This window comes from Melanotaenia boesemani, chromosome 5, assembly GCF_017639745.1.
Source record: "Melanotaenia boesemani isolate fMelBoe1 chromosome 5, fMelBoe1.pri, whole genome shotgun sequence".
Classification (NCBI taxonomy): domain Eukaryota; kingdom Metazoa; phylum Chordata; class Actinopteri; order Atheriniformes; family Melanotaeniidae; genus Melanotaenia; species Melanotaenia boesemani.
Window position 1 is genome coordinate 13,910,170 of NC_055686.1, and position 18,215 is coordinate 13,928,384.

General features: G+C 38.8%; 1 protein-coding gene across 3 annotated transcripts in view; it reads right to left on the reverse strand.

Annotated features, from left to right (window-relative positions):
• LOC121639462 (interferon-induced very large GTPase 1-like) overlaps nucleotides 1–18,215 on the reverse strand; it is a 49,570-nt gene that overhangs the window by 17,439 nt on the left and 13,916 nt on the right. For all 3 annotated transcript variants that reach the window (XM_041984699.1, XM_041984698.1, XM_041984697.1), the window contains 9 exons: nucleotides 6,291–6,367; nucleotides 6,016–6,130; nucleotides 5,546–5,806; nucleotides 2,616–2,698; nucleotides 2,341–2,455; nucleotides 1,872–2,132; nucleotides 1,335–1,595; nucleotides 783–1,043; nucleotides 248–508 (listed from right to left, as the gene is read on the reverse strand). In XM_041984699.1, coding sequence (XP_041840633.1) covers nucleotides 248–508; nucleotides 783–1,043; nucleotides 1,335–1,595; nucleotides 1,872–2,132; nucleotides 2,341–2,455; nucleotides 2,616–2,698; nucleotides 5,546–5,806; nucleotides 6,016–6,130; nucleotides 6,291–6,367 — 1,695 coding nt within the window. The remainder of the gene's footprint in view (nucleotides 1–247; nucleotides 509–782; nucleotides 1,044–1,334; nucleotides 1,596–1,871; nucleotides 2,133–2,340; nucleotides 2,456–2,615; nucleotides 2,699–5,545; nucleotides 5,807–6,015; nucleotides 6,131–6,290; nucleotides 6,368–18,215) is intronic.

An 18,215-nucleotide genomic window follows, 5' to 3' on the forward strand; every position in this document is an offset into this window, starting at 1 on the left:
ACACGTCTTTTACAGTAAAAAAAAAAAAAGTAAAAGAAAACACAAGAAGAAACTTAATCATTTCAAAAGTTTAAGTTAACACTCATAAAAGACTATAAAAACAAGGTCATTATCTTTGTTACTTTATTGTTTCTATGTTGTTGTTATTATTATTTTTATCATTATTTTTATTATTATTGTTATTATTACTATTGTTATTATTATTATTATTATTACTTTTATTATTATTTTTTCTTTTTTTACTTACTTGTTTCAGCAGATACTTCAGCTAGTGTGCATCTTGCTCCATTTTTCAGCTGTACGGAAACATAGAGGGAGTAACACACTCCTGGGGTCAGGTTACTAAACGTCACACAGTTTTCGTTTGTCTCCAACTCCTCCACAGTTTCTCCTTCAGTGCAACATGTTACAATGAAAGTTTCCACTTCAGCAGCAGGAGAGTCCCACTGCAGAGACAGAGACTCTGTGCTGATATTAGAGACTGTCACTTCAACTGGAGGAAGAGGTTCTGTTAGACAAATGCAGAAAAGGTTTCGGTCAGTAAAGACTTATGAAACACGTCTTTTACAGTAAAAAAAAAAAGTAAAAGAAAACACAAGAAGAAACTTAATCGTTTCAAAAGTTTAAGTTAACACTCATAAAAGACTATAAAAACAAGGTCATTATCTTTCTTACTTTATTGTTTCTATGTTGTTGTTATTATTATTTTTATCATTATTTTTATTATTATTGTTATTATTACTATTGTTATTTTTATTATTATTATTTCTTTTTCTACTTACTTGTTTCAGCAGATATTTCAGCTAGTGTGCATCTTGCTCCATTTTTCAGCTGTACGGAAACATAGAGGGAGTAACACATTCCTGGGGTCAGGTTACTAAACGTCACACAGTTTGCTTTTGTCTTCAACTCCTCCACAGTTTCTCCTTCAGTGCAACATGTTACAATGAAAGTTTCCACTTCAGCAGCAGGAGAGTCCCACTGCAGAGACAGAGACTCTGTGCTGATATTAGAGACTGTCACTTCAACTGGAGGAAGAGGTTCTGTTAGACAAATGCAGAAAAGGTTTCGGTCAGTAAAGACTTATGAAACACGTCTTTTACAGTAAAAAAAAAAAAAGTAAAAGAAAACACAAGAAGAAACTTAATCATTTCAAAAGTTTAAGTTAACACTCATAAAAGACTATAAAAACAAGGTCATTATCTTTGTTACTTTATTGTTTCTATGTTGTTGTTATTATTATTTTTATCATTATTTTTATTATTATTGTTATTATTACTATTGTTATTATTATTATTATTACTTTTATTATTATTTTTTCTTTTTTTACTTACTTGTTTCAGCAGATACTTCAGCTAGTGTGCATCTTGCTCCATTTTTCAGCTGTACGGAAACATTGAGGGAGTAACACACCCCTGGTCTCAGGTTACTAAACGTCACACAGTTTGCGTCTGTCGTCAACTCCTCCACAGTTTCTCCTTCAGTGCAACATGTTACAATGAAAGTTTCCACTTCAGCAGCAGGAGAGTCCCACTGCAGAGACAGAGACTCTGTGCTGATATTAGAGACTGTCACTTCAACTGGAGGAAGAGGTTCTGTTAGACAAATGCAGAAAAGGTTTCGGTCAGTAAAGAGTTATGAAACACGTCTTTTACAGTAAAAAAAAAAAAAGTAAAAGAAAACACAAGAAGAAACTTAATCGTTTCAAAAGTTTAAGTTAACACTCATAAAAGACTATAAAAACAAGGTCATTATCTTTGTTACTTTATTGTTTCTATGTTGTTGTTATTATTATTTTTATCATTATTTTTATTATTATTGTTATTATTACTATTGTTATTTTTATTATTATTATTTCTTTTTCTACTTACTTGTTTCAGCAGATACTTCAGCTAGTGTGCATCTGGCTCCATTTTGCAGCTGTACAGAAACATTGAGGGAGTAACACATTCCTGGGGTCAGGTTACTAAACGTCACACAGTTTGCTTTTGTCTTCAACTCCTCCACAGTTTCTCCTTCAGTGCAACATGTTACAATGAAAGTTTCCACTTCAGCAGCAGGAGAGTCCCACTGCAGAGACAGAGACTCTGTGCTGATATTAGAGACTGTCACTTCAACTGGAGGAAGAGGTTCTGTTAGACAAATGTAGAAAAGGTTTCAGTCAGTAAAGACTTATGCAACAGGTCTTTTACAGTCAAACATAAATGTAAAATAAAACACAAGAAACTTGTTTTCCCTTTGTTATTAATCAACCAACATCTGTTTTGCCAAATTCATTCACACTTCACTAATAATAGAAGCTCTATCAGTCCAAGTATCAGATTTTTAAGTCAGATTTACCTGTAGTTACATTTACAGAGGCATCTTCACTTTGATGTCCACTGCAGTCTCCAGAGGCATGAGAGTCTCCTTCTTTACCTTTAAACTCAAACTCATCTGATGCATCAAAGAACTCCTGGATAAATTATAAAAATATAAAACCACAGGGAAATTTGTAATTTTCAAAATACACTACATGTATATGTCATATTGTGTTGTTTTCTCACACCCTTTTATTACATAAGCCATTTGACCTGGTAAAATAAAGGTAAAATAAAATGAAATACTTTACTAACCTCTTCCGTCTCTGAGAGATCCATTGCTGTGGATGCACTCTCAGTCATTCTGTCACACTTGGTCAAACTCCTTCTGAGCAAAGCTAACAGAAAAAAAGTAAATCTTATATTATAATACAGCCACAATGCAGTTGTGCTGTGTTGTAAATATGCCAGGCTGATAGAAACAAAGATCAATATAGGGCTGGGCGATTAATCAAATTTTAATCGAAATTACGATTTGGGTTTTCAACAATCATAAAAATGAAATGGTCTGATCATTTTTTGTCCTTCGCAGTTTCTTCTTGTGTTGTTTTCAGTTGCAAATCAGGAGCCACTGGCATTGCAGCACTTTGCTGCAGACTCTTCCCACTGCTCCGACCGTTTAGTTTTATTCAGCACGAGTTGCAAACTCAGTTAACGGCTGGACACACGGGAGGCGATGTCGCCTAGTTATGTTTTAAGTATGAGTTTTAAAGGGATTGTTAAATGTAGTTTAACTATGTTAATCGACTAAAACTTTACACAAAAACAGGATGAGGTTGACTAAATGCGATAAAAACTAATAAGCACAATTGAAACTGGACTAAAACTGAGGCTAAATTTAAAAATGGATGAAAAAATTAACACTACTCACAAGTGCCCTTAAATGTATCTATTCTATTTTTCTACTTATTTACTCTATCTTATTGTGCTTTTTTTTGTATTTTTGTGTACTTTACCAGACTGCGAGGACAACTTACTTTCCCCTTGGTGATGGATGAAGTTATCTATCTACCTATCTCTCTATCTCTCTCTGTATATATATATATATATATATATATTATTGCTCCTCAAGACTAAAATACTCAAAGTTGACCTGGTGTCAGCCCCTTTAACATTGACATGGTCATGTATTGCTTGAACTGGAGGCTGACAGTAATCGTGGAAGTCTGGATATATTTCCATGCTCCCCACAAATATTGAGGATTATACAGCAGACCATGGCCATTTTCTTGTTCAGCTCCAGTTTGCAGTCATATCTTTTCAGAAGGGACCTCCATCTCCTATTTAACTTCTCAAAAGACATTTCCAAAACTGACCATGCACAGCTTAGTTGTAGGTTTATTGTTCATGGGTGTGTCTACCTGTGTCCGAGAAGGGTTTCATCAGCAACTTTTGCATGGGGTAAGCGGGACCACCAATGAGGTAATGTCCAACTTCACAACCAGAAATTGTGACCTTGTTTTGCTCCAGTAACTGACCACTGCTGAAAAGTCTCCACAAACCAGACTGACGCAGGATTCTAGCATCATGCACACTCCCTGGAAAGCCAACACACACATCCCAAAAGAGTCCTTTCCCATCCACTACTGCTTGCAGAACAATTGAATGCCATCCTTTGCGGTTGCACTAGCCCCTGAGATATTTTTCTGGTGCAATGATTGGAATGTGGCTGCCATCTATAGCAATCACACACTGTGGGGCTCTCCGGTGGTTTTTAAAATATGTGGCCATCTCCAAAAACTTTGAGGCATCACAATATGAACTGGAAGAAGCACCTTAATGGCAGCATTGCAAAACTTCTGGACACACCTGAACATTGTGCTCAGATCTACACCAGAAAGATGGCTGATGGTCCTGTATTCACCACCGTTAGACAGTTTCCAGATGGCAGTTTCTACCCACTCGTGGACTGGGATACATAGTTTGTGTCCTCATTAGAAAGGAAGGGTTTGGTCTGATCACAGATGTACTGGAAAGATCCTGTGACACACGGACGTTTTGCATTAACTGCTGTGTGGTAAAATCTGGAATAATGGAGTCACACCAGTATCTTGATCGTGATTGTGCCCAGATTACAGGAGACCTCCCAATCACAATCTGTCTTAAAAAATATCTAAGAAAACGAACAAGAATGTCATTACGTTTGTATAGCTCATATGTAATCGATATGTAGAAAGTCAATGCTAAGTTAAGCTACATGTTGTAGCTAACAATAGCTAGAACAATATCATAAACTGACTTTGAATAATTATCTTTCTCCTTAAACATAGTTGCAGTTCTCTTCACTTGGTTATTAAACATTGACAACATGTAACAGATGACTTGTCCATTGGTGAAAATCGACACAAGTTTGGAAGGCCAAGAGCAATATTTGTAGGGAAACAATCTTCTCCATTTTTACAATCTGTGAGATTCTCCGTTCTTCCTCAGTAGTCAGGTGTATTCAGTTTCATAAAGACGTTTTAGATGACGTAATCACACAGCACTGACTTGGCTCGGTCTGGTGGAAAACAAAACAGGTTCTTTACTGGCTCTAGCATCAAAACCGAGCGTTAAGGGTATAAGACTCCTCTTAATATTCTTTTTTTTTTATTATTTATTTGTTAAATGTATTGCTTATCCTTATTTATTTGGAATTGTGGAATTTATGCATTCTTGCTGGATCTGACCAGAGGGGGCAGAAAAAAAGGAGAACAATAAAGAGAACTAAAAACAATAGTAGGAAAAAGGAAATGGAGACAAGAACACTGTAGATTGAAGCAACATTTCTTCAGTCCAACCGAACACTACACAACCAACTACTACACTTGTACATACACATAACAGAGTCTTACAGCTTTTACAAATAAACTAAGCTGACAATCATCAAGAATTTGTGAAAAAAGTAACCAAGACAGCAACAACAAGATGTATCATGACAGCAACAAAAGTACCAAAGACATAAAACACATAAGACACACGACAAAAAAAAAAAAAAAAAAAAAAAACCTAAAAGAAAGCCTCCACACTCCCCAGGAAAGGAGGCCCACTCCCCACTACCGGGAACCAAAAGGAGCCAATTTAAAAAAAAACTTTTTTTTATTTTATTTTATTTTTTTACCTCTGTCACAGTGTTCCTTTATCATATTTCAAAGATTCAAGTTAACGCTCAAGGAAGACTATAAAAACTAATTTATTTTACTTACTTGTCTTGGCAGATTTTTCAGCTAGTGTGCATCTTGCTCCATTTTTCAGCTGTACGGAAACATTAAGGGAGTAACACACTCCTGGGGTCAGGTTACTAAACGTCACACAGTTTGCTTTTGTCTTCAACTCCTCCACAGTTTCTCCTTCAGTGCAACATGTTACAATGAAAGTTTCCACTTCAGCAGCAGGAGAGTCCCACTGCAGAGACAGAGACTCTGTGCTGATATTAGAGACTGTCACTTCAACTGGAGGAAGAGGTTCTGTTAGACAAATGCAGAAAAGGTTTCAGTCAGTAAAGAGTTATGAAACACGTCTTTTACAAACATCAAATGTAAAAGAAAACACAAGAAGAAACTTGTTTTCCCTTTGTTATAAATAAATCTAACATCTGTTTTGCCAAATTCATTCACACTTCACTAATAATAGAAGCTCTATCAGTCCAAGTATCAGATTTTTAAGTCAGATTTACCTGTAGTTACATTTACAGAGGCATCTTCACTTTGATGTCCACTGCAGTCTCCAGAGGCATGAGAGTCTCCTTCTTTACCTTTAAACTCAAACTCATCTGATGCATCAAAGAACTCCTGGATAAATTATAAAAATATAAAACCACAGGGAAATTTGTAATTTTCAAAATACATTACATGTATATGTCATATTGTGTTGTTTTCTCACACCCTTTTATTACATAAGCCATTTGACCTGGTAAAATAAAGGTAAAATAAAATGAAATACTTTACTAACCTCTTCCGTCTCTGAGAGATCCATTGCTGTGGATGCACTCTCAGTCATTCTGACACACTTGGTCCTTCTGAGCAAAGCTAACAGAAAAAAAGTAAATCTTATATTATAATACAGCCACAATACAGTTGTGCTGTGTTGTAAATATGCCAGGCTGATAGAAACAAAGATCAATATAGGTCTGGGCGATTAATCAAATTTTAATCGAAATTACGATCTGGGTTTTCAACAATCATAAAAATGAAATGGTCTGATCATTTTTTGTCCTTCGCAGTTTCTTCTTGTGCTGTTTTCAGTTGCAAATCAAGCGCCACTGGCATTGCAGCACTTTGCTGCAGACTCCTCCCACTGCTCCGACCGTTTAGTTTTATTCAGCACGAGTTGCAAACTCAGTTAACGGCTGGACACACGGGAGGCGATGTCGCTCCGTCGCCGTCATTTTCTTGTGAACTTGTCCGGTGTTTCGCCACCGCTACGGACCTGTGATCAAGCCGCACCAGAGCCGTATATCAATGTCGCGCTACATTTTATTGACGCTGATTTCAACGTGAAAACGAAATGTCTCCAGACTATTTTTTTCCAGATCACACAGCTGCTGGTCTGAGACAAACAATAGCTATGGGGACCTGGTGGAAAGAAACTAGTCTGCATTACCACAGTAAACACTTAAAATGTCACACTGACAGAAAGGCTTATCTACGTTCGCTGTCCTTATTTAAATAATTTAGTTAAATGAAGATGGTATACTGTACACTGGACTTTTAATACTAAAATATTATTAAAACTAATTCATTTTGCCATTAATATTACCATAGTAGACAATGCTAATTTTGCGACATGTTCTGTTTAGACGACACATCCTATTCTTATTTTTGAATACATTATTCATTGTGTTTGTTTTCATCAGAGAATTCTTCTGTGACATCTCTGTATTTGGGATCAGTGGGACCTGACCCCATCACATACTGCTGTGGAGCTCTATGCTGGCTTAACCCACAAGAAGCCAGACCCACCTTCACTTGGAGGAAATTATATGGAATATAAAATAGTTCAAACAGACCACATAGATCACATTTCATAAATGATTTTTTGATTACCACTGCTCGTCAAAGATCGGTGTGGTGATATATTCGTCACATTGGGCCATTTTGATAAATACTTTCCATTACTAAAAATATCTCAGCCTGACACATTTAAGTTCATTAAACTAGTATGTTTTATCATTTATTTGCATTTACTCATTGTAACATAATACAAACTTTCTCTGTTTATTTTTGTTTGAATATTTACCACTTAGATAAATGCTCAACAAAGGAAAATTATAATAAATCACATATAAGCTAATGATCTAAGCTAATGATAATAATAATATAATCAATGGTAATGCCAAATATCTTCTCAACTAGCTACTCTAGGTCTATGTATACTGAAAAAAATAATGCCTTGTACCTTAACATTGAGCATAACTTTTTTGCATCTGTTTTTTGGCTTCCTGCTTCTGTCCCCTTACTGACGCTTGCTGTTTCGCTCTCCCCTCTGCTTGCATTTTTCTGCCAATATTCTTATTTTTCTACTCAAGAAACTCATAAGCAATGGCTCCTGGATACTCATTAATCACTGGGACTGTATTTTGTGGTAGATTTGGTTGGATACAGCTAGTTTTTTAAAGACTCTTACGATCTTGTCAGTGTCACCTTAGTGTGGCCTACAAATAGCAGAAGCCTTATCTACAGTTACTCAGGTGCTAAAGCTAGCTAGCTGCAAGATGCCTCCCTTCTCTACAGATGACTATCACATACTTCTACAGAGGACCAACATGCTGGAAACAAAGATTCAACAGCTCGAGGTGAATGTGGAAGTGAATGAATTGTGTGGAAATGAAACAACCTTGCCTTTAATAAAAAACAGTAGACAAGATTGTGCTAACACACAGCTAATTAGCACAAACTGAGCTGGAAAGAAAAAGGAGGACAATGTACAAGGTAATAACGCTCTCACTAATAGTCCTCTCTGGAATGCTCTTGGTGCAAAGCCAAAGAGTAAATCATCTTATAGGGAAATGGGAGTAACAGGCAGAGGATCTACATCCGATGACCAAAATGAAATCTCCCTACACACCAGGGTAAGACCAAAGAACAAGTCAGAAAGTAAAAGGCGACAAGAAAAGCAAATGGCTGGGCCTCAGACTCTGATTGTTGGTGACTTCGGTGTGAGAGACGTGAGAAATGTATGTGGAAAATAGGACTCGGCGATATTAACCAAATCTTATATCGATATTTTTTACCTGAATCACGATATACGATATATATCTCGATATATTTATATATGTTTTTTGTCAAGTCACCAAAAAGACAGTTCTAATTTACAGCCTTTAGTGCCAAATATACTTTTATTAAGGATCAGCAGCACACAGTACATTAAAACAGCTGACTGAAATTACAGTACCTTTATATTAAATTAAATGCTCCTAAAATAAAATAAATTAAAAATACTTTTTAATGACCATAACAAAAATACAGCTGTGCAAAATGCAAAAGAAAAGATGCTTTTAACTCAAAACAAGATATCTCGATATAAACAATATTCCCTCCTTCTATATTGCGTCTAATAAAGTCTCAATATATTTGAAAATCTCGATATATTGCCCAGCCTAGTGGAAAACGTACAAAAGTACTGTGCTTTCCCAAGGATATGGTATCAGATGTAAGAGACAAAATTACGCAAACTGTGGCGGCACACCCAACTGTGGAAAACCTCATCCTGCATGTGGGGTCGAATGATGTTGTTAAATTGTGATTTTACTGAACTGCTGGATACGATCAGCTGTCTGGATGCCCAGATATTCATCAGTGGCCCTCTCCCTCCCATCAGAGGAGGAGTGGAGAGATTCAGTAGGCTGTTTAGTCTGAATGCATGGCTGTCGGCTGTATGTACCACACATCCAGTTCATTTCATAGACAACTTCAGCTTCTCCTGGGACTGCAGGCACTTTTTTAAGATGGATGGATTCTGCCTGAACAGGTCAGGAGTAGAGCTGTTCGCCTCCAACCTGTTTTGTTTTCTGAACAGACACTCTGTTCCCTCGGACAAGGACAACAGACAAGAGAGACCAAAACAAAGTGATAAGACAGAGCCTAGAGGAAGCCTTAAGGAAAAACCACCCTTAGCCCCCTCCCAAAGAAAGCCCCAAAGCTCTCAACGAGGACCCACCCCCTTCATCTCATCATACTCCATCCAAGTAACCCTCCCTCTCCTCATCCTCCCCACCCCTTCTGGACTTCACCTCCCAGATGAAGGAGCTGGTCACTATTGCGACCAAATTAACCCCATGCCCCAGTATGCTTTTGTCCCCCATAAACCCCCCACCAGAGCGGCTGAAAGGAGGGCACCCAGCCCCTCCTGTACCACCATGCCAGTTTCATGTTTCGGATGTATGGAGGGTCCAGGCTGCGTAGATAACGGCAGTCATGATTTTTCCCAGGTCCAGCTGGACCCCTGTTTATTAGAAGGTTCAAAATATCTGTACTGTTTGGCAACAGAAGGAGAAAAGTAGCTTGGTCAGAACACAGAGGGTGTGTCCCAAATCGCGCACTTCTATACTTCGAACACTACATTTAAGTGCTTAGTGTGCTGACACAGAAATTTCAGTAAAAACTCAGTGCACTGAAAGTACCAGGATGCTGCCCTAAACTCGGCCAAAAATCTAGTGCGAAACGATGGACACTACATGCATTAAACGGACGCCATCTTGCTGACGTAGCGGAAGGGGAGGGACTTTCAACCAGTTTTCAGAGCTGGCAGCCACCGACTCAGCGGTACCGATGCAGACGGAGGCTATTTTCTACTGTTGTAAGTATGAAGATATTTGATCAAAATTCTAATATAAACTGCAGCATGCTCCTTATCTCTTCTATCCCTGATGACAGTTATGGATCTGATCATTTGTTGCAGGCTGCAGTAGAGTTAGCAACATAAATGTTAGCAGTTTTATTGTCGATTTCGCGGATGTAGATGGGCTATAAGTATTAAAAATGATTAATACTATAGGTTCCGTATGTTTATTCATGATCATTGAACCTCCAGATTAAGCACTGCAGGGTCTCTGGCGTAAACAAAATGGTCCTTGATCTGAAAACTGATTAGGAAACACCACTGGTTAGAGAACCGGCCCGTTTCGATGGTACCGCTGACAAAGCCGTAGCTTATTGTACATCACTTTAAATAAACGTCTGCAAAGTACCCATAAAGTACATAATAATGTTTGCTTTTATATAACCTGCCATTCTGTGTTCACCGTAGGTCGCTGTGGCATCAAACCACCAAGCCAGCAGTGGCACTGAGGCACTTACCACCTGCGGGTTAGGACACTGCTGTGGAGAAGAGGAGGCGGCAAGAGAGAAATGATTTAATAAAAATTTTAAATAAAATGTTTTCAGCATCCCTGTTTTAGCGTCTTCATTACTGCATTTCATATTTTAAATGATGGTTTCTAGTATAATCGGTTTCCTGTTGCCAGACGTGAAGGTATCAGTGTAAACACCAATGAAAACAGATGTATAATGTAAAATACTTTTTTTCAGTTAAGATATCTTTGCTTATTTAAAAGCTGTTTTTTAGTGTTTTAAATTGCACTTTATACTAACAAGTATGGGGGAGACATTCAAAGACACATGAACGTGTGCTGATGGTTTCTATTGTTATCAACTGAGATAGATTAATCCAGTGGAGGCCACGGTTCTTTGTTTCACTAATGAGGCCTTTTAAAAGGCATTTAATAGCATAAAAGTATGATGACATGCAAACACGTATGTTAACCTGATTTTGGATTTTGGAAGAAAAAAAAAGTATATTAACGGAGCGGCGCTGCTAAGCTGGTACGTCATTACCGGTAAGTGCAAAACGTTAGTGCTCAATTTGGATCAGGGACTTACCCACGATAGCGTGCACTACAGAAGGTAGTGCTTAGTGTGCACTACGCACTACGTTCCAGTGCACTAATGTAAGTGCGCGGTTTGAGACACACTCAGAGAGCTGCTTTCTAAAATGTTTCTAAGTAGAGTTAACATACCCCATGAGCCACAGCGTGCCCCCAAACATAGGGTAAACAATTCCAAACCGATTAAGTTAGCTTCATTAAATCTTAGGTCATTAGCAGGGAAAACATTTTTAATTAATGATTTTATAACTGAGCACAACCTTGATTTTATGTTTTTAACAGAAACTTGGTTAAACCAAGATAACGCAGCCACTCTGATAGAGTCAACCCCTCCCAACTTTAGTTTTATCAGTGAGGTCAGACTAAACTTCTTTTGAATACAGGGCTCTTCAGCTGAAAGCGTATTATAAAATATCTAAATTTCTAGAGACCACCAGGGCACTTGTAACCCAATGTTTCGGAGTCTAAGGGTAAACTCTTGCGAGATTTCCCATGAGACTTGGCGTGAGACTTTGATGAGACTTTTGCCTCGTTGTTACAAATATGGCGGAGTTCTTTCAGTGCGAGAGCAGACGTGGGACTGTGGGGAAATGCCGTAGATCTCTGCAGGTGTAGATGTGTGTACTGTGTCTGATACCATCCCACGGTACATGGCCACTATGAACGGGGACTGGCCAGGTTTCAAGGAGAGGTTTTAAGCCCAGGGTCTGAGATCAGATTCTCCAGGCCCAGGATCCAGGAGTACAACTCATACAGGATTATCATAAATTGGGATGGCGAGCTACCAGAAGGGATTGATTTGGAAAGGATCTGGAATGTGAACTGCGCATGGTTCTATCTCTGATTTGGTAGGAAGCACTGCAGTACACTTACTGTATTAACTATCATCAACTAAAAGACAGTCCAAGAAAGGGGTATAAGACTTTGGTTATACGAGTTTCTGAACTATGTTCAGAAGAAAAAGTTCATTTCAACATTGAACCAGTTTTTCCTTTATGTCAATGTGTAAATAGTGTATATATGTGAATACATTTTACTTACTGCACTCTTGTCCTCTCGATGTGTGTGATTTATTTACAACTGTGATCCTCCTTGACTTGACCTTAGAAACTTCTGATCTAGCCTAGCATTACCAAATACTACTGGTCAATCATACCTGTAACCATAGCATCAGCATTACATATGCTACACACTGCGCAGAATTTTATGAAGAGTTTAGTGAACTGCTGGCTACAATCTGTTTGGATTTTGACTGTGTAATTATTGTTGGCGATTTTAACATCCATGTAGACAACCCTCAGGGCAAAGCGACTAAAGATCTGGGTAACAGTCTGGAGAACTTTGGGCTGACTCAGCATATAACAAAGCCCACACAAATTAAAGGACACACTCTAGACTTGGTAATTTCGAAGGGTTTGGGTGTTTCCAAGGTTACTGTGTGTGATGTGTGCCTGTCTGATCATTACTGTGTTTTCTTTGAGTGTACAGTTTCTGTTCACACAAATGTCTCAACAGAGATGATCACAAAACACTGTATAGTAGGTGGGTAGGTGACGCTGGTGGCAGGTAAGTGACGCTAATGCTGTAGGTGACATAGTTCCGGGGAGACAGCAGATTCAAACTAGACGCACCCAAATATTTATACTTTCATTCATTCACTCTTTACACTTCTTCTCTCCGACCCTTTAACGATTAACGGTAACACTTGTCATTATATTATATACACATCAGCACTTTTCATGATTCACAGGAACACACAGAACAGCACAAGTGCATATACATCCCTGTCACAACCAGCTGGCAGATGCACATGCACGCAGAGAAGCAGTGGGATGCACGCACACAGGCTTCAGTAATATGCATATAGCCCTCCTTTCTGTGGTTGGTTCATGAACTAACTCACATTTGTCACTTGGAATGTGCGTGGAGCTGGCACAAGGGAAAAGAGGTTAAAAATTTTTAATCGTTTGCAAGAAATGAAAGCAGATATAATATTACTCCAGGAGACTCATTTATCAAATTCAACAATAGATCTTCTCTCAACAACCCAGTTTCCACAAGTGTATTCAGCTTGTTATAATTCTAGGCAGAGAGGAGTAGCAACTCTTATTAATAGAAGGTTAAATTTTGACATAGATAATACAATCATAGATCCAGAAGGCAGATTTATAATAGTTACATTATCTATTAAAAATGTTATGTATTGCAAATATATATGGTCCAAATTTAGATGATCCCTCCTTCTTTCACTCCCTCTTCGCCTCACTCTATGGTCACTCAGATAACACGTTAATTATAGGAGGTGATTTTAACATTATACTGGACAAACAAAGTACCACAGGAGCTCATCGAGTCTGGAAATCCTCAGAAACTGTAAAACAGTACATGAAGGATTTTGGTCTCTGTGATGCTTGGCGCTCTCACCATCCCACACTAAGAGAATACACCTTCTTCTCTTCAGTTCACCATTCCTATTCTAGATTAGATTATTTCTTAACTAGCAGCTCGCTGATGAATGACATGTCAGAGAAGTAAGAGCAATAAACAAGCAACTAGAAAGTGGAGATTTAATACGGCATTATAACACCGACCATGTCGGCGCCGACAGATGTTTACATGCGTTGTTCTAACTACCGTAATTCCTAGACCATTTGTGCTATAAAAATCATTCAAACAGTTCCTGAAAGTAGAGAGAATGGCCTTTGCACTCATATAAGGCTTATTACGGTAGGCTGCTGCAATCGTGAGATACGACAGGTCAAACACAGACGAGACTTTACTTTGCTGAGTCACGCAGCGCAAAAGCGGAAAAGAGCAGAAAGAGGACAAAAGAGGACAAAACGAGTGGACTTTCTTGAAGAAAATGGATTATAAAACAAAAACTTAAAGTCCAAGGCTCCCAAACTTTCTGGGGCAGATGTATAATAGTTGAACTTTCACATTTGACATGTGTAACCTTTTGTCTAATGGCATTCAGAGTTTCTCATTTCATAAAAACCTTGAAAATCTACTTTCGTTTTTGTTTTTTTCCCTATTTGAACTCTTATTACACACTGACAATATGCAGTAATGTTAAACAACTGCCAGATATTGAAAGCAGAGGTAATCCTGGAAAAAGGTGTAAAAGCATTTATTTATAGCACATTTTCTGACACATTTACAGCCAAAACAACTAAATATATCCAGGCAGCCTGTTTGAGGCTTAGGTGTTAAAGGGTTAAAGATACTGAGTTTATCAGCTACTTCCAAAGAGAATGGTCCTTATATCTAGAAAATAATGACTTGCCAGAAACTTTCTTTGAGAAGCCGGAAAAGCAGCAATGAGAGGGAAAATAATTTCCTTTTCTTCTCATAAGAAAAAGAAGGAAACTTTGAGAATTTCAGAGTTAGAACTCAGAATTAAATCCTTAGAGGACGCTTACCATGTCTCCCCAGAAGAACACCTACTAAATGCTATAAGGAAAGCCAAACTTGAACTTAATGAAATAATAGATAAAAAGACGCAATTCTTGATGAAAAGACTTCGCTTGGAGAATTTTGAGCATGGCAACAAATCTGGAAGGTTCCTGGCTAATCAGTTAATAACAAACAAGGAGAAAACAACCATCTCCTCTGTCAGAGATCCAGAAGGAAACATCAGCCATGACCCTGACAAGATAAATAACACTTTCAAAGAATTCTATAAAACATTATCTACATCACCACTAACTACAACAGATGACAATATTGATAAATTTCTTAGTAACATCAATCTTCCAAAATTAAAACATGAAAATAAAATGATCTTGGATTCCCCCATTTCAGTCGGCGAACTCCAAGGAGCTCTCCAGCATATGCCCAACAATAAAGCTCCAGGTCCAGATGGTTACCCAGCAGAATTCTACAAAGAATTCTGGACAATGCTGGCACCCACTTTCTACAATATGATATTAGAAATAAGGGAAAAACAAAAAATACCTTCAAATATGAACCTAGCCAATATTACTCTACTATTAAAACCAGGTAAAGACCCGGCACTTGCATCCAGTTACCGTCCAATTTCATTAATAAATGTAGATCTCAAAATAATTAGCAAAGCTTTGGCCAGAAGAATAGAAAAAATAACCCCTCTAATAATACATCCTGACCAAACAGGCTTTATTAAAGGTAGACATTCCTCTACTAAGATTAATTAACATAATAGATTATTATACTCTACATAATCTGGAATCCACAGTCCTTTCTTTAGACGCAGAAAAAGCATCTGACCGAGTAAACTGGAAATTTTTATTTGCAACGTTAAACAAATTTGGGTTTGGGTCATCTTTCATAGATTGGATAAAAATATTATATAACAACCCAAATGCATGTGTGAAGACCAATGATCAAACCTCTCCAGGCTTCTGTTTGCAGAGAGGCACCAGACAGGGCTGCCTGCTTTCTCCATCACTCTTTGCCATTTTTATTAAACCCCTAGATGCTGCCGCCATAAGACAAAATAAAGAGATTAAAGGAATCAATGCCAAAAATATAGAACACAAGATAAGTCTTTATGCTGATGACGTATTTCTTTTCCTCCAGAACTCACCGACATCTCTCCCCCAGACAATCACACTTATTAACACATTCTCATCAATATCTGACTACTCTATTAACTGGTCTAAGACTATTATTATGCCCATCAACTGTGACCTACAAAACACACCCAATACTACAATACAGTCTGGAAACATTAGATATCTAGGCATAAACATTTCCCCCAGGTTATCAGAACTAACAAAGCTAAATTATGTCCAGCAACTTAAAGCAATAGAGGATGATCTCTCACGGTGGAGGCGCTTACCCATATCACTCATGGGGAGGGTTGCCACAGTTAAAATGATGGTTCTATCTAAAGTAAACTACCTGTTTTCAATGATACCCACTAAAGGAGGATGATACCCATCCTCCAGCTGGTTTAAGTCACTGGACTCACATATGTCTAAATTTTTATGGAAAAATAAGCCATCACGTACACTACCGTTTAAAAGTTTGGGGTCACTTTGCCATGGGATTCAATAGGGAAGTGACCCCAAACTTTTGAACGGTAGTGTATCAGTCTAAAAACTTTACAACAGACTAAAGATAGAGGCGGATTGGAGCTACCCAACTTTAATCACGTTTTCTTAGCTAACAAACTGCAGTATATCTCCAAATGGCTTAAACCTAGCAGTCTGGATGAATCATGGTTAGAGGTAGAGCAAGCATTGTGTGAGGATCTGTTTATCTCTGACCTGCCATTCATCAGCTCAACCATCAAAACACATAAGTGTTTTAAAAGCATCAATATCAGTTCCTCTTTAGTGGCTTGGTGGGATTTTCTAAAAATAACCAAATCCTCACTTTTTTCATGTAAGTTTACACCCCTCTGGAACAACCCTGACATCCTGCAAAACAAAAAGCTTATCAATTTTACTCAATGGAAAAATAAAGGAATAAAACAGTTAGAACATATAATAGAAAATGTAAACTTCTTGTCATTTAATATTCTCACTTCACAATATGGAATCAGTAGCAAAAGATTTTTAGAATATCACCAGCTTAAATGTAAAAAATATACCATTAATCAATTAAACTTACAGCTACCTATTAGGGTGGCAGAATTCATGAATCTCAATGCTCCAAAGCTATTATCAAAACATATAGACTATTATTCAAACTAGAAGACTCAATCTGTCTTCCAACTTCAAAATGGGAGGGTGACTTATCCAGTAACTTTAATAAAGATAAATGGGCACAAATATGTTTAAACAACTTTAAAATGACTATGAATTTCAATATGCAACTAATACAATTCCAAATTCTGCATAGAACTCATTATACAGGACAAAGGATGTTCAGGATGGGTCTGTCACAATCAAACATCTGCACACACTGCAATGAAAACACACCTGACAACTATCTCCATGCCTTGTGGTCTTGCACACCTGTCCGCAGGTTCTGGCTTCAGGTATGTGTGGACATGTCAACATGGTTTAAATGTAATATTCCTACAATCCCCGCACTATGTCTACTAGGTGACTTGGGTGACATTAATATGGCAATTAACTCTGCACACATGATAGGCACAGCATTATGCATCGCAAAGAAAACTGTGTGAACTGAAAAAACAAAAATAATCTGTGTATTCAGCAGTTTAGGAATCTCTTAGTTGACCACATCAGTAGTGAGACAAAGTCTGCCTCCTCAAAGAACTATTTAGCTGAATCTCATTCCCTCTGGTCCCCTGTGCTTAGTTCCATCACTTAGTGTAGGTGGAGGACTGTGACCTCGTTGCTATGGGGGTTTGGGAAATGACCGGGAGTGGCTGGTGGTTGCGGGTTCTTTGTGGTTGCCCATGGTGCGGGACCGGGCTGCTCTGCGTTGGGGGTGGCTCTGGATCTGGCCCCATCGGGGGCTGTGGGGGCCAGCAGTTGGGAGTCGCCTCGTGGCGGGGGGTGAGGCCACTGGTGGCGCCTGGGTTGGTGGGCATCGGTCCTGGGCCGGGGGGCTGGGCTATTCCGGGGCGGGCTGGGCGGGGGTTCTGGGCTCTGGTGCCCGGGGGTGGTCCTCCTCCCTCCGGGGTGGTGGGGTCCGTATGTGCCGGGGGTCTGGGCCTGCCCGGATGTGCTGCCGTGGTGTGGGTTGGTGCATGCCCTGGTGTCTGGTTGACGCCCTGGGACCCAGGGTATGGCCCGGGGACAGGGGGGGTGTAGGGGTTTGAAGGAGGGCTGAGTGGGATTCGGGGGATTATAGGGGAAGGTGCTGGGGTGTGAGACAGGGATGCTTGTATGTAGTGTGTGTGTGTCTATACTTTGGATGATGTTTGTGTGGATGTGGGGGTATGTTTGTGTGCGTGCGTATGCATGTGTTAGGATGAGTGGGGGTGTGTCTGGGGAGTGAGAGTGGGAGGGTTGGAGGCTGTGTGAGTGTTTATATTGTGTGGGTGGGGCTGAGAGGGCATATATGAGTTAGGATGAGCGGGAGTGTGCAAG